Source organism: Leuciscus leuciscus, assembly GCF_965113295.1.
Source record: "Leuciscus leuciscus genome assembly, contig: HAP1_SCAFFOLD_499, whole genome shotgun sequence".
NCBI classification, from domain to species: domain Eukaryota; kingdom Metazoa; phylum Chordata; class Actinopteri; order Cypriniformes; family Leuciscidae; genus Leuciscus; species Leuciscus leuciscus.
The window spans coordinates 21,310-36,513 of NW_028118240.1; the positions used below are offsets into that span (position 1 = coordinate 21,310).

A 15,204-nucleotide genomic window follows, 5' to 3' on the forward strand; every position below is an offset into this window, starting at 1 on the left:
CAGTATAAAGCAGGTTTTGCAAAAAAATGGCTCCTGAAGGATGTAGCAGTGCCAACTGTTCGTGATCCAGCTACACATCTAGAAGTATGTATTACGCGTTGGTTTTCCAAATTGCCTTTGAATTTGTCAAGTTCATAATAACATGTTAGACTTATAAAGTTTGTGATAGCATGTGATAGCACCATGAGTCCAGCTATGTTGTTATTTTTTTATCGCGCTGATAGTGGAATCTTGATTTGTTAAGGACAGCACATCAGAACAGAGCAGCCAAACCAGAGATGTTGCTTGCCAGACAGACGCAAAACCGCTGACCAAGTCTGTTGGTACTCAGTCATCAATGAAGACGTTTCATGTTCGCTACAGGAGTTCAGGTATGTTTATGTATTACATGATACTGCTTATACAGAGGACCTATAACTAGTCTTGTTACACAATAAGTGTCACATAACAGTAACACACAACTACTTTGTATATTACAGGTGTCCAGACGACAGATACAGTTTCAGACATTGACAGTTTGTCACCAGCAGCTGGTTTAATATTTAGGACCTCTACACCTATAAAGTGGCCATCAAAGAGACCTCGTGTGGAACTGGAGGAAGAGGATGACGAAGAAACCCTAATGGACACATCATCTGTAGTAGCACCTGAAGAGCAAGATTATACATTTGATCCAGCAGAGACGGACACAACTTTAACGGAGACAGCAGAGCAGACATGTCGTAAGTTTCAAAACTGTGCATTTGTTTTAGAACAGGGGTGTCAAACTGAGTTCCTTGTTGGCCACAGCACTGCAGAGTTTACCTCTAATCATTATTAAACACACCTGAGGCAGCTAATCAACTCTCTAAGGCTCATTAAAAAAGTTGATCCTTCTGGAACTGAGTTTAACAACCCTGGTTCAGAATTGTATTATTTTTATTATTATTATATTTTGTTACTTTTGTATTTAATATTTGTTAACCAGTACGAGTTTTTGTTTCTTAGTGCTCAAGCAAAATGGCAAAATGAGACGCTAGATCGCCTGAGTGAAAGGGAAAGGGTCATCGTTGGAGGTGACATGAGGGCTGACTCACCAGGTACATAGTTGTAAATAAGAAGGATGCATGGATGCTCGGGTATTTTCCGGATCATGAAGCATAACATGCATAGGTAGTATCTAACTGAATTCAATGCACTCGTGGTAATAATGCTTTGTGTAATATTACTTTCAAAGGCCACTCTGCAAAGTTTGGAAGCTATACATTGATGGACCTTCAGACCAACACCGTTGTGGACACACCAGAGCTGGTTCAGGTGGGAGAGAAGAAATATCAGTATTTTAAAAAAGTACATTTTGAGAAGTTTAAAACTTCTGGTTTGTCTAAGATGATTGTTTCGTTCCCTATTCTTGTCTATTTCAGAGTAACGAAGTGGGAGGAAGCTACCACATGGAAAAAGGATTACAGAGGAGCCTTGCCCTGTTGGAAGCTCGTGGTGTTACTCTGGAGTGTATTGTAACTGACCGCCACCCACAAATACAAAAGTACCTCAGAGCATAGTTCGAATTACAGGGGGTACTGGGGGGTACTATACCCCCCAATGAAGACCCAGTAGGGGACAGAAATATCAGTTTTGGGGGGGTCAGATAATTTTTCTGATATTGTGAAAAAAATATAATTACAGTTACAATACAAGTCAACTCCTATTTTCACTGTAGGAACATTTTAATGTAAAGCGATTTCAGACACCCCTATTGTGGACCGTACCATTTTTAACCACCGTGGCTAGAAGGAGATAGAGAACGACTTCACCTTCTCAAGCAAGTGTCAACGTTGAATGACAAAACGCTAGTTTCATAAAGTATCATTCTTTTCAACATTCCTTATTTGTATATTCAAAAATATTTAAAATAATCTAATTTAATAGTTATCATTTTTCAATGTAAATGATTTAATTTTATTGGTAACAGCCTAGTTGTTACGGCATCCAGTCTCCGTGATTCTCCCTGTACTCAATCTCGAGCGCCCTCTCCAGAATACTAAGAGCATTGCATACTTCTCCTAGTATGGATCATTTATGATTACGCTGCACCTGTTCTGAATGATCACTGATTACTCATACTATATCTTACTCACTCACTCAGCGTCCTGTGCGAAGTATTGTTTCAGCCTGTGTTGCATGTCTGAGCGTTTTCCTGAATTATCCTTGCCTTACTTGTTTCCTCGATTGTCTGCAGCCTGACTTCTGACCCAAGCCTGTTCCCCGGACTCTGATTCTCGCTGCCTGCCCTGAACTTCTGCCCGTCTCTTCATTCCGTCGTCTGCCGCCTGCCCCGACCCCTGCCCGTTCCTGGATTCTGGCCATTCGGCTTATTCGTTTTGCCTGGCTTAACTGGTCAATAAACATTGTTGCATATGGATCTGTCTCTGCCTCCTGAATCGCAACACTAGTGTCTAATTATTTTAATTGAATATATTTATCAAATTTAAGAATTTGAAATGAAAGATGGAGCATACATTTAATAAAATTAGGGGAAAATGCCCTTTATAAAGGTAAAAAAAATGATTCTGAGTGTTTTCAAACAGTGATGTAATGAAACATTGACAATTTAAGCTTGAAGGGAGTAAAGCCTCTGTTTAGGCTATTAAGGAAATGTAATTTTGCCAAAAGAAGAACTTTTATTTTAAATAAATGTTCATTTTAAATCAGCCTACTTCAGTGTGATGTTACCAGATTATCATGCTTAACACTAAGAATTTGAATAATTGTAATGTGATGATCAGATGCAGATATCTAAATCAAAGAATATAGGCGGTTTGCGGGTGGATTTTTTTATTTTTAATAGTGGATTCGGGCGACTCAAAGTGCACCAGATTAATGAATTTATCTTTAAAATGTACAAAATTTTCTTCCGGGGGGGCATGCCCCCGGACCCCCCTAGAGGTACCAATCTCCACCAACAGAAAAAATTGTGGAAAACACATTAGGCTATATGATGATCTACAAAAAAATACACATTTTTATTATCTTATTATTAAAATAAATTATTATGATTTTACCAGGAAAGGAAAACCCTGAAATAGGCAATAGGCTTCTTGTAAAGGTATTACTATTTACTAGTAATTAGAATGGTATTTCAGTGCACTTAACTTCTAACTTTTGGGAGTTGATCAAAACAGTTCTCTTTTGGATATATAATAACAATGAGATATTCTGTAGCCTATACTGATTATCAGTTTGTCGCATGTTTAGACCTTGTATGTGTGTTGCACAACACATGTTGCACTTGGCGATCACGGTGGGGATTGATATGGTAGTGGACCATGATGGTCATAGAAGAAGTGAAGGAGCAGTACCCCCCCCAATTATGGTGGGGTAATTCACACTCTGCCTCAGAGAACATAACATCAACCAGTTTTATGATGTGTGGCACATCGAAAAAGGTTTTATTCAATAACATAGATTTATAAGTGGGTATAATATGAAAATTAAGAAATTGTGACAGTTTATAGGCATATCACAAATATTTAGTAGTGGCAAACTGTGAACATCACTGTTTTTATTCTCAGCAGTAAAATGCTTGTCTATATTTTTATTTACAGGGATTGTGAGGAAACTTGAAAACATTTCCAAGATGAAAAATTACGGAACTGGCAGAGAAGCATTAAAAACCACATTTACTGGACTGCATCATCTTCAACCACTGGACCAGAAAGAGTGGCAAAATGGAAATCGATTCTGAACCATGTCAGGAACGTACACAGAGGATCCAAACTTTCCTGCTCGTCTACATCATCTAAAGGGAAGCAGAGATAGAAACAAGTGGCTTGTTGCCAGTATGATACTGTAAACAAATATTATTTTTATGCAACACGACAAAATGTAAAAAAGGGACTGTTAGTCGAAGTGTAAATAACCTAAAATTAAAGTTATTAGTTGTAATTAATGCAATTTTTGTATCATTTCTCATAGGAACTCAGGCATTCTACAAGCTGGAGAAAGTGATGACAAACACGCGGATTTTGAGGGACATCACCAAACTAAGTCCACATCACCAGACTTCATCTTTGGAGTCATTTCATAGTGACATTCTACGGTTTTCCCCAAAAAATGTGGTGTTCCCATTTCTTGGAATGTTGTGCAGGTAATTGAACTGCTGTTAAAATAACTTTACATCACTATAGGCTATTTTCCTGAATTGTGTCTGTGCACTTGCAGACTAAACCTGGCTGAACCTTTCATTACAATGAAAATGCTGGTCGTGCACAAGCAACATCATCAACAGGATATACATTTATAAATACATTTTGTTTTATTGCACAGAGTACCTAGATGACCTGCAGGACCTAATATTTGAGCATGTTTTTGTGGACCCTGCTCCATACATGGATGAGGTACTTAAGATACCCATACTATCAGACCTTTGTGCGGAGTATGAGCGGCCAGACAAGGAGGAGGTCATCTCCACCATGGTGTCCAGATTCAATCATCAGCTGGTAGGAAACCAACATATCTGCCCTGATCATCTGGAAACTCACGGCGAACCCTCATCACCACACAGGCTGGAATCACGACACGTACCCGACGGCCAAGGAAACCCCAGCACCAGCTCACAAAGGAGCGATGTGCCAGAAACCTGTAACGACTAAAACACAGGCACATGTACAGATAGTACTTTATTTTTCAGCAATGTCTTTGTTTTGTTTTGTTATAGCACAGCCTATGCTTCATTTTGTGCTTTCTTATAATTCTATGAAGACTCCTGAAGTTATTTCTTACTATTGTATATAAAATGTCAAATATTCACTAGTTTGTTTACAGTATGTATTGGTTTTGTAGAATCGGCAATGTTTATTTAATTACAAGAATAAAGTAAGATCCATCCACTAATTATTTATACAAATTGTGAAATAATTTTCTTGTATTTGCAGAGTGTATTGTGATATTAATAAATATTAAGTTTGTTCTGCCATATGTGTTGTCAATTTCATGGTTGCAATTCAGAATATAGCTAAGTTTTTACTTTTGTGCAGTCAGTATTTATTTAATTTTATTTATTTAATTTTATTTAATAGGGACACATGTGAACAATAAACCTGTACCACACTACAACATTTATAGCCAAGGCTAATTTGCAATGTCCGTCCCTAGAAGGGCTTTTCACATACATACAAAAAGTACAAAAAATTCATTTACATGTACAGTAACATTACATAATTACATAATTCTGTATGTGTAGGTTGATTGTAGATGTAAATATATTATTATATTATATAGCCCTGCATTAAAATTTTCAAACTTTAATCAAATATAAAAACTTGACATAACATTTAAAAACACTATCGACACTTACTGTACAATTCCACGTAGACGCAAGGTTCCATTAGCCTGGAAATCCAGACCTAAATCTAACTCGCTGAGCAAACTCAACTTGTGCTCTCGTGAGAACTCTGGAATACCAGGGTAAGGTTCCACAGTCGGCTCGATAAATGTATGCATTCTGAAGAGAATACACGTTTAAACAAACAGGATTCAATCCAGGATGCTCAGTCATTATATATATATATAAAGATATTGGGAAGAATGTTGATAAAGCAAACCGGTTTGGTTACCATTGACTTCTACTACATGAAGGGGAAAAAACGGATTAATTTCTCAATATTATTATTTTATTTGTATTTTTTTTGTGTTTGACAGAATAAAGAAAGTAATTGAGGTCTGGAACAACATGAGTGTTTGAGTGAATGATGATGAACTATCTCTTCAAGAGGGAAAAACTTTTTGTTTGCCTTGTCAGTTTATTTATTTGTATTTCAACCCTTAAAGAAATAAGCTACACATGTCAACAACAGCAATAGGAATAAAAATGATCAATAAATTATTTTTATTAATAATATTCAAAAAGAATAATTCCACCAAGTAATATTTCATTATGTAACTGTAGACTGTTTGCTGTTGCCAGCAATTAAGCCACTATCAGTATAAACAGGCTTTTTTAATAAAGTTATCAACACTAAATTAATAAAACATCTGAGAGATTATGATAAAGTACAATTAATGAATGAATTCATTCATTCATTCATTCATACAATCAGAGCCGGCTTCAGACTGCGCTCAGCAGGGGGGCATTTATTTTCAATGGGTGGGCACTAGGTATGGGGACTTTTTTTCGGATATCAGATATCCTATATTTATTATTGCTACTGCCTTTTCTGTTAGCTATTACCATGAAGTGATGCAACCCATACAATAAACACATAAACCATTACACATTGTTGCAAGACGTGCAACTCTTAAGAAATTTGATTAAATAAGGGTTAAATAGGCCTATACAAAAAAATTACAAGACCGACTCTGACCACAGCTTTATTATAAACAAAGCTAACGAACATGCTCACAGTCTCTCACTGACAGGTCAGGATAGTAGTTTAACTGCTATCTCACTGGCGGAAGAGAGAAAAAAAGCTACACATCTTTATTCTGCTTTGCTCTAACATAAGCGTTCACAGTAGCCTACTATTAAAAAAGCATCATGTAACGTTAGTTACCTTCATCAAAACAAATTAAAAACACCAACAACATACACAGAGATTATTCTACAATTTCCATTTACAAGAAAATATAGGCTAAAACAACTGTTTCTCCACGGCCGCGGGAGTGACATTTCAGGACAATGGTCAGCGCAAAACTGAACTAAATAGGCCTACTAAACTATTATTAGTCTCATCATCACAACATAACGTGACAACACACACAATATAGTGAACTTTGACAGTACATAATGCCAGTTAGATAAATACACTAACAACCGGCCAGCATGAAACTTTAAATTTAATTTGCAGTTAGAAGAGCTGAAGACGCCGCTTGTGAGCTGATTGGAACTTCCTGAGAACAGCGTCCTTCCATTCACGGCCGCCGGCCACTCGGCCACGGAGTCACAAATGTTAGCCGGGCTGTTGTCGTTGTCTTGTTGTATGGGGTCAGCAGAATCGTTAATCGACGTGGAAGGAGAAACTGTGGTTTTGAACCATTTTCTAATGTCCATTTTTGGACAGTTTTCATCTGTTTGCTTTGTTTTGAATGCAGCCAGGAATATTGCGCCAACTGAAATTCATTTCATTCATGTATTAACGTGCAAGTGATTGGGGGGGCGGCAGGGGGGTTTCCTCACTGTGGTTTTATGTTGGCTAAGCTTTATTATATTTTCAGCTAATGAGCAGTTTGTAGACATATTTTTATTATTTCTCACTAAAATGTAAATTAAACTGATATTATTTTGTAAATTATATCATAATTCAATTTGGGGGGGCATAAAAGACATTTGGGGGGGCATTGCCCCCTAATGCCCCCCCATACCGCCGGCGCTGCATACAATTAAGACTAGTTTATGGACTTACATGAAAAGCATTTGAACTATATCTCATGACTTTAGATTTGACGGAAGTATAATGTTTGGGGTTTCTTGACAGACTTTGCCATCAAGTGGACATGTGCAGGTACTGCAGGTTTCACTGGACTCTCAGAAATGAGTCTTGTATCATAGTTTCTACTTCATCTGTGAGCTTGTTATAGTCAGCCTGACATACTTTATGTGGATGATGTCCACTGTTTCCCATGCACTTCAGCAGAGCGTCATGCATCTGCTCTCGGCCTCCAATGCTGCAGAGTTTATCCAACTGCTCAACAGGATCCGGTGGGATATCTTGACACTGAAGGGCTTTTAAGACAGCCGGAGCAAACTTCCCGTGGTGTGCAGTGGAGCATATCACAAGGTGCAGTGGAGCATATCGCAGGTTTTGTCATGTATACGATCGGCGACTACTTTCCCAACCGCTGTGTGAGTGTCCATTATGAAGCCTGTTGTAGTGTGCACCTCCTGTATGGCCCTCAAACAGTCTTCTTCAGAGCACCAACCAGCTTGAAGTTCCAGATTTATCTTCTGCCGTAAAGTCTCCGACACTTTAAAGATGCGCTCTCTTTCTAGATTCAAACACAGATCTCTGACAAGACTTCCATCCCCACCGGAAGCGTGATGGATGAACCTCTCAAGGTTGGAAGACTTCAGGATATCAATGGCAGGAGAGTTTGAAACCTGCAGCTTCCGGTTGCGGAGATCATACTTGCCACTAGCGATGAAGTCGGATATGATGCAGTTATGATTGGATGCACAGATCACCTTCCGTATGGGTATTCCCATTTGTTTGGCATACAGGGCTGACATGGCATTGCCAAAGTTTCCGGTAGGGATGCACACGTCAATGGGGTCTCCGAAAGTCAGCGTGCGATTTCTAAGCAGGTCCATGTACGCCGAGCAGTGATAGACCACCTGAGGGAGCAGTCGGGCCCAGTTTATCGAGTTTGCGGTGCTGAGAACCGTGGCATATTCCACAGCTAAATGTCCGATCAAGCTCGAGTCCCCAAACATTCGTTTAATGCTCCTCTGGCAGAAGTCAAAATTGGACAGGACGCTGATGGACTTGGCATTGCCCTCCTGAAATCCTGTCATCTGTAGCTTCTGAATCTCACTCACTCCGTTCTCAGGGAAAACCACAAGCACGCCGATCCTCTCCCGGTCACTGTCTTTAAGATTTCTGAAGCCGTTCAGCACCGCGCTTCCGGTATCTCCAGATGTGGCCACTAGAATCAGGTAGTTGCACATCTGTGGCAGGCAGTGGGCAAACAGCTGAGGCATCAACTGCAGTGCCAGGTCTTTAAACGAGGCAGTTGGGCCGTGAAAGAGTTCTAGAAGATACTGATGATCAGTGAGGTGCTTTAGAGGCACAACCGACTGATCGGCGAAGTTCTGGCCGTAAGCACGACACACCATTGTGCTCAATTCTACAGGGGACACATCCATAGGATGGATACAGTTTTCCAGTATGGCCACAGCTCTCGTGGCATGGCTGGATATTCTCAACCATTCTGAAGGTTCCAGTTTGGGGAAACCTTTTTTTGGTACATAAAGCATACCTGTCAAGTTTTGGATATGAAAATAAGGGAAATTTTCCGGCGCCCACCGCGAGCAGTCCCACCACCCCAACCAAGCTCCAGTATCCCTTACATTTTAAGACAGGTGTACAAGAAAGCTAAAATCACCACTTTTAAACTACAATTGGCTTTATGCACAGCTGCACTACTTCCTGAACTTCAGCCAGCTCCTTTGTTTCCTGTCTGCCATTATTGGACAAACTGATTAATCCAGGTGTGTCTGATTATTGTTGTTGTGACTACTGAGGTCAGGCACACCTGGATTAATCAGTTTGTCCAATAATGGCAGACAGGAAACAAAGGAGCTGGCTGAAGTTCAGGAAGTAGTGCAGCTGTGCATGAAGCCAATGATAGGCCTACCTTTGTTGACATTGACATGCTGTGAACATTCATTATATCCTAAATGAAAACACAAAAGGGTATATATGAAGAGCATTTTATTGAAAGGCTTATTTGCATATTTTCTGTTCATTTAACATTGCTTGTCTTTACATTTACATTTTATTTTCATTCCACACATTCTTTTCATTTCATATTGTTTTTGTTTTACAGTTTTTCCTTTTCATTTCACATAACTTTTCTTTAGTCTTTTAGTGAGTTGTTGTACAAATTTGTAGCAGACTTTGCATTCTTTAAGACTGTTTTGGAAGGAGTGTATTTGTGGGCTGGGCCAGAGTGGTTAATTTTACATGAGAGTAGAGCGCAAACAGTTCTGTTGTCTAACGTCATCCTATTCTCTGTAACAATCTTTCGTACCATGCTAAACACCCTTTCTGAACTTGCATTGCTATGGGGAATGCATAGTAAAGCCTTCATAAGTTTTGGCAGCTCACTGAACCTCATGTCCTTTCCTACCAGGCCCCAGAATCTGTCGATTCTTTCTTCTTGGGGGAGTTGCTTACTATCTGTCACCTGATAGTCTGTGAATTCCTCTCTCATCTTATCCTCTTTCAACATCAACTGAGGGAACAGGGCCCCTAGCCTTTCCACTGTAAAGTAAAACAAGTGTTTGACTGAACATTGCAGATCTAAACAAGTATCAAGTATACTGTGCCAATTAATTGTTTGGTTATCAATGGGGAACTGTCCCCAGAGGATGTTGTTATGATGCGATGTAAAGCCTTTTGAGACAAATTGTTTGAAAAAAATGGGCTTTACAGATAAATTTGCCTTGCCTTGCCTAATATCAATAGGCTTTATGCACAACTGCATTACTTCCTGAACTTAAGCCAGCTCCTTTATTTCCTGTCTTACATTATTGGACAAACTGATTAATCCAGGTGTGTCTGACCATTGCTAGGGTGGTTGCTAGGGTAAGTAGTGGAGCTGGGCATAAAGCCTATTGGAAACTGTTTTTATTATCTACCTGTCCCTGGAGTTATGTTAAGACGAGCTGCAGGGTCCAGCACTTTCAGGTCCCTCAGGAGTGGATGGTCGAGGGGAAAGGAGGAGAACATCTTCTTAAGCACTGCCTCATAGAAGCTTCTCACAGTTCTACAACAGCATAAGAGTGAAAAAAATGCATTAGTGGTAATATTTTAGGCACACTACAGCCTATACTCTCATACTGTTAAAAGATGATATCATAATATAACTACTGGGTAATATACTCACTGAAAGATTTTCTTCTCGGCTGACACAGGGAGCTCAGCGCTTCTCATGAATGCCTTTGTGTCTGCTCCGATAAAAAGATCTTCATCAGCCAACTGATGTCCATCTCCATACTCCACCTCCCTGAGAGGTACAGCCACGATTGCTCTGGCTGGTATGAGGTAGCCCATGATCCTCTTCATCAGCCTGCACATCTCCTCTTCAAGTCTGTGAATTTGTATTCCCTCTGACTGCAGATAATATCAATGGTCACAACAAAATAACAGTGAAATAAGAATGCTACAATAAGCACAAACATTTAGTTATATCCTATTATTCACTCATTCACTCAATATCATTGACACCCACCTGGAAGGCAATGTTAAATTCAGATAAAGGCTTAAGGGCAGCACTCAGGAACAGGAAGTAGGTCTTCACGATTGGATCACGCAGATGGCTTGCCAGATCACGCACTTTAACACTCCTCTCCACCTCTTCATGACTGTTAAAGTAGGCCTACAGTACATAGAGATACAGGGTGGCAATACATGGTTAAAATTGAAATATAGCATAGTAAACTGTGTAGATATCTGCTGAGTGGAGTTACCATCCTACCTGTAGTGCATCCCACTGGTTCAGCACCCTCTGGATGCAGGTTAACAGACTCAGCCATCTGGTGCTGCAGTACCTGAGGAGCTTCAGGTGGTCTGAATCAGTGAAGTCTACAAACTCTTTGTAGACTTCACATCTTTTTGCACTGAGAGAGAGAAAATTACTCTGTTAGTGGTTGGAATTGTGAGTGAGTGTGTGTGTGTGTAAAGAATATGAACTGCAGGCCTACAAGGCTACCTTGTGCATGAGTTAGCCACATGCAATGTTGTTACATTGTAACACACAACATTAGGTGAGAGAAATAGCAGGCCTATATGTATGCATTTACCTTCTATCAAAGTGGGTGTATATCCCCACCAGGATGTCTTCCACTGGTACCTGGGCTGCTCTGATGCCACAGCCAGTGGCCAGCTGTACCAGGTGACAGATGCAGCCAAGGTCCTGGACGTGGGGCTGGCTGGTCTTCAGTCTGCTGATGACCGAGTTATGGCGGCCTTTCATAACACTCGCATTATCAGAGTTAAAGGCAATCAGGTTATCCCATGGGATGCCTCTTTTTCTATTGGAAACAGGAAAAAAATGCCACAAAACGTCTCAGACAAAATGTAAGGTTGTAATTAAATACAATCTACTAAACATGTCAACAACACAGTGCAGTTCCCCTTACCTTAATGCTTCACTAAGCTTTTCATACAGATTTTCTGCATTTCCTACATTGCATGTAGGCATCTCCAGGAATCTTGTAGAGACCTGCAGAGTGGCCTCATCGTAGAGTCTAGTCAGGATGACGAATTCTTTTTCTGTTTTTCTATTGTTCGATTCGTCGCACATCAGTGAAAAGGGCTGAGATCGGCATGTTTTGGCCAACTCGTCCTCTAGTTCTGCTGCTATGGCACCTGTTGAGTGTCCAGTAATTAGCTAGTAAGTTAGCCTACAACACATGCCATGGGTTAATGCTCAAATGCATGGGCGTCAGTTTGGTTTGAAATGTGCTGGGTACAGAGACGCATTCGGAAGTGCATTTTCAGAAGTGCTGGGTACAATGACGCATTCATTTTTTTCTCTCTTTCGCGCAGGGTCGCTCGCTCAACACAGAAAATATGTGGAATAAGGGCTGCTTCCGACTAAAAGTTTTTTTTCTAGTCGACTAGTAGGCTAGTTGTTCATTTAAGTCATTCATAAGACGTCTAAATGTGTCTAAATACGCTGTGAATGGGAATGTGCATTATACGCTGAGTTTCGGTTCATTTATGAGACAAACTCCAGTTCACTCGCCGGCGCCTCCATGTCCCCACCGAACTCAACGCCTATGCTCAAATGTTAGAATATTCAAACACATTTCAAACCCATTTGATACCGTTTTAGCAAACGTACAGTAGCCCAGCAGTAAGAAAGATAGGTATGTTAGCTAACTTACCTTTGATGATTTGAGTAGCCTTAGTTTTTCCCGTTGAGTATTTTCGTGCAATAGCAGAGTCCGGGAACATGTCAGCTACACACTTGTTGAAGTCATCGTGGAAGGAGAAAGGAATGTTGTTTTTGGCACACAGCATTGCCATTTTTACCTCTGCACGTATGACCTGGTCTGCATCGGTGGCATTTCTCGTCACGAATGCTGACATCGCCTGGGCATGTTTTTGTCCCTCTAGCCCGCGCTTGTGCTTGGCGGATTTCTCGTGCTGATAAACATCATTCCTTCCCCCGTGTGAGATGCTAAAATCACAGTTACAAAACTTGCAAAACGCGTGACTGTCCCCCACCCTGCTCCTCTTCAGAAAATTAAATTCGCCGTCCCATTGATCACAGTATTTACATGCGATTTTAGATTTTTTGGCAGGAGTGCCTTCCGAGAAGGTCGTAGCGTCCATCATTCGTCTCAGTTGTATTTTTTTTTCTGTTTTTTCCCGCGTTGTCACTCATCATCTGACCTCACACACTAACCTCGCGACAACTGCCACCTACAGAGGGCTACTGCAGGTGGCAGTTATCGCGAGACTAGTGACAGAGCTCAGATTGGTAATGTTTTTTTGTTTTTTTTTACTCCGCCCGGGCCCGGGGTATTATTATTTTTTAATAATTATTAAAAAAGTATTTTTTAAAAACGTAAACAAATTTTTTTTAATAACGCAGGTTAAAATATGGGAGATTTACGGGTAAATACTAATACGGGAGGACGGCGGGAAAGAAGGGTAAAATACGGGACTTTCCCAGCCAAAACGGGATACTTGACAGGTATGACATAAAGCCCTCCATCTGGTGCAAGACCCTCTATGACGACATCACTGAAGAACTTGGGGTCACTTGACATTTGGCTCCTCGTTGAAACAAACACCTCTGATTCTGAATCCTCATATCTGAGCAGGGTCCTCAGGACTTTATCAGCCACGTCCTCCACGGAGTCTCCCGTCCCACAAAGGACTCTCGCATCTAGCCATTTCTCATAAAACTGCTTCCTGTAATGTAATATCTCTCTCATAGAAACACCAGCATCCTGACCCACAATCCTGTTCACCTTCATTCGAGAGAGTCTCTGCATGATATCTTCTGTGTCCACATCCAGGTACACGGCCAGTCCAGAGCGCTTCAGGTGCCGCATGGCGTCCGAATGCAGGGGATTGGAGCCGGTCAGAGAGATGACACTTCCTGTGGCTGCAAACCTGCACACTGCTTTACCTTCTTCTTCAATAAAACCATCACCACCAATTTCAGAGAGCTTGTCTGCCACACTCATTCCCCACGTCCTTTCGAGAACATCGTCATCTATATCAATAACAGGCATACCTAGTCTGTGTCCCAGAATCCGCCCTACACAGGTCTTCCCTGCTCCAGGAGGACCCATCAGGAGAATGTTTCTTTCATGCGGTTTAGAGTTTTGATTTGATAGCCGTGCTGTAGTGAAGTATGAAGGAGCAAATAGCAGGTGGGTCCTCAGCTTGCTCACTTTAGCCAACAGCTGGCCGAAACTTGCAGGGATCATCTTGGAAAAAAGATCAAATAATCTAGGAAGCAGAAATATGTTTCAGAATTAAAATCATGTCAGTAGATTACAGATAATTTGCTAAAATACAAAATGTAATGTTTAGGCCTGGTTTCACAGACAGGGCTTAGAGTAAGCCAGGATTAGGCCTTAGTTAAATTAGAGCATTTGAGTAGCTTTAATAAACGTGTCTTAGAAAAAACATGACTGGTGTGCATCTTGAAACAAAACAATGGCACTGACATATTTTAAGATATGTCAGTGCAAGATGCTTTTAGTTAAAACAGCTCAAACATACATTTTAGTCTGGGACTATCTTAAGACTTGTCTGTGAAACTGAGGGATATTGTATAGGCCTTTATCGCAACACAATAGAACGCTGGAAGTAGCCGTGAAGCAGTGTACGGCGTCTTCCGGTTATTGCACTGGACTACTTCGCTCTAGCATCTGCCAAAAGTTTCTTTTTTTGTTTTGTTTTCTTGATTCCATTTTAATGGTTTGATTAAATTGCTTTTCATCTAAAGGTGTAACTACTTAACCACCGGAAGTGCGAGTACACTGCTTGGTGATTTTGAACGTTCCAAAACCAGGAAATGAGATAAAGGCCTATTGGTTTAATCTATGTAAAGATTTGTTTTAATAAAGACACAGCCCGTCCCAATGGAACCCTAGGCCTTCGACGTCTTTCTCCAGTTCCACGCTTTCATGACATAACGCTGCTTTGTCTGTCGGGTGTAAGTCTGCTTCCTTCTGAAACCTAAAATGACAAATGGGACACCCTGCAGTCTTGTGGTACACCACAGATGCACATGAAGTGTGCCGTTTAGAACAGGGCCTTAAAAGTCACAATGAAACGGAAGTATAGACAGATCTTTTCTTCTGCATTGTGATATCTTAATGTAACAAATTATTGAAAGGAATAATAGTAGGACTTTCTTCACGCCCAGACTAAACTTACCAATTCACAAAATTAACGGAATGCATACCTGATATAAAAAATTGGATGACTAGTAATTTCCTACTACTTAATTCTGAAAAAACAGAGATTCTAATTA

General features: G+C 40.4%; 1 protein-coding gene, 1 long non-coding RNA gene and 1 pseudogene across 3 annotated transcripts; 1 reads left to right on the plus strand and 2 right to left on the minus strand.

Moving 5' to 3' along the window:
• The first annotated feature begins 271 nt into the window (after positions 1-271).
• Positions 272-2,496, plus strand: LOC309491737 (uncharacterized protein). The gene is made up of 5 exons (XM_082190768.1): positions 272-722; positions 988-1,079; positions 1,217-1,296; positions 1,404-1,525; positions 2,219-2,496. The coding sequence occupies exons 1-5, from the start codon at positions 718-720 to the stop codon at positions 2,253-2,255; spliced, it is 336 nt and encodes a 111-aa protein (XP_082046894.1). The 5' UTR covers positions 272-717; the 3' UTR covers positions 2,256-2,496.
• A 575-nt stretch (positions 2,497-3,071) lies between these two features.
• On the minus strand, positions 3,072-5,401 carry LOC309491735. Its single transcript, XR_014203279.1, has 3 exons — positions 5,336-5,401; positions 4,404-4,627; positions 3,072-3,778 (listed from the first exon to the last, which is right to left on the minus strand). It is a non-coding gene; the product is annotated as an uncharacterized lncRNA (long non-coding RNA).
• Positions 5,402-7,428: 2,027 nt separating this feature from the next.
• On the minus strand, positions 7,429-14,506 carry LOC309491736 (threonine synthase-like 1; annotated as a pseudogene). Its single transcript has 2 exons — positions 13,412-14,506; positions 7,429-8,941 (listed from the first exon to the last, which is right to left on the minus strand). The product of its transcript is annotated as a threonine synthase-like 1 (transcript).
• Between the last annotated feature and the right edge of the window lie 698 nt (positions 14,507-15,204).

What these genes read in the sequence shown, in the direction of transcription:
- LOC309491737 (XM_082190768.1), top strand. An exon ending in ACACACCAGAGCTGGTTCAG is followed by an intron (nt 1,297 to 1,403) that starts GTGGGAGAGAAG and finishes TGTCTATTTCAG; the next exon opens with AGTAACGAAGTGGGAGGAAG. An exon ending in CGCCACCCACAAATACAAAA is followed by an intron (nt 1,526 to 2,218) that starts GTACCTCAGAGC and finishes GATTGTCTGCAG; the next exon opens with CCTGACTTCTGACCCAAGCC.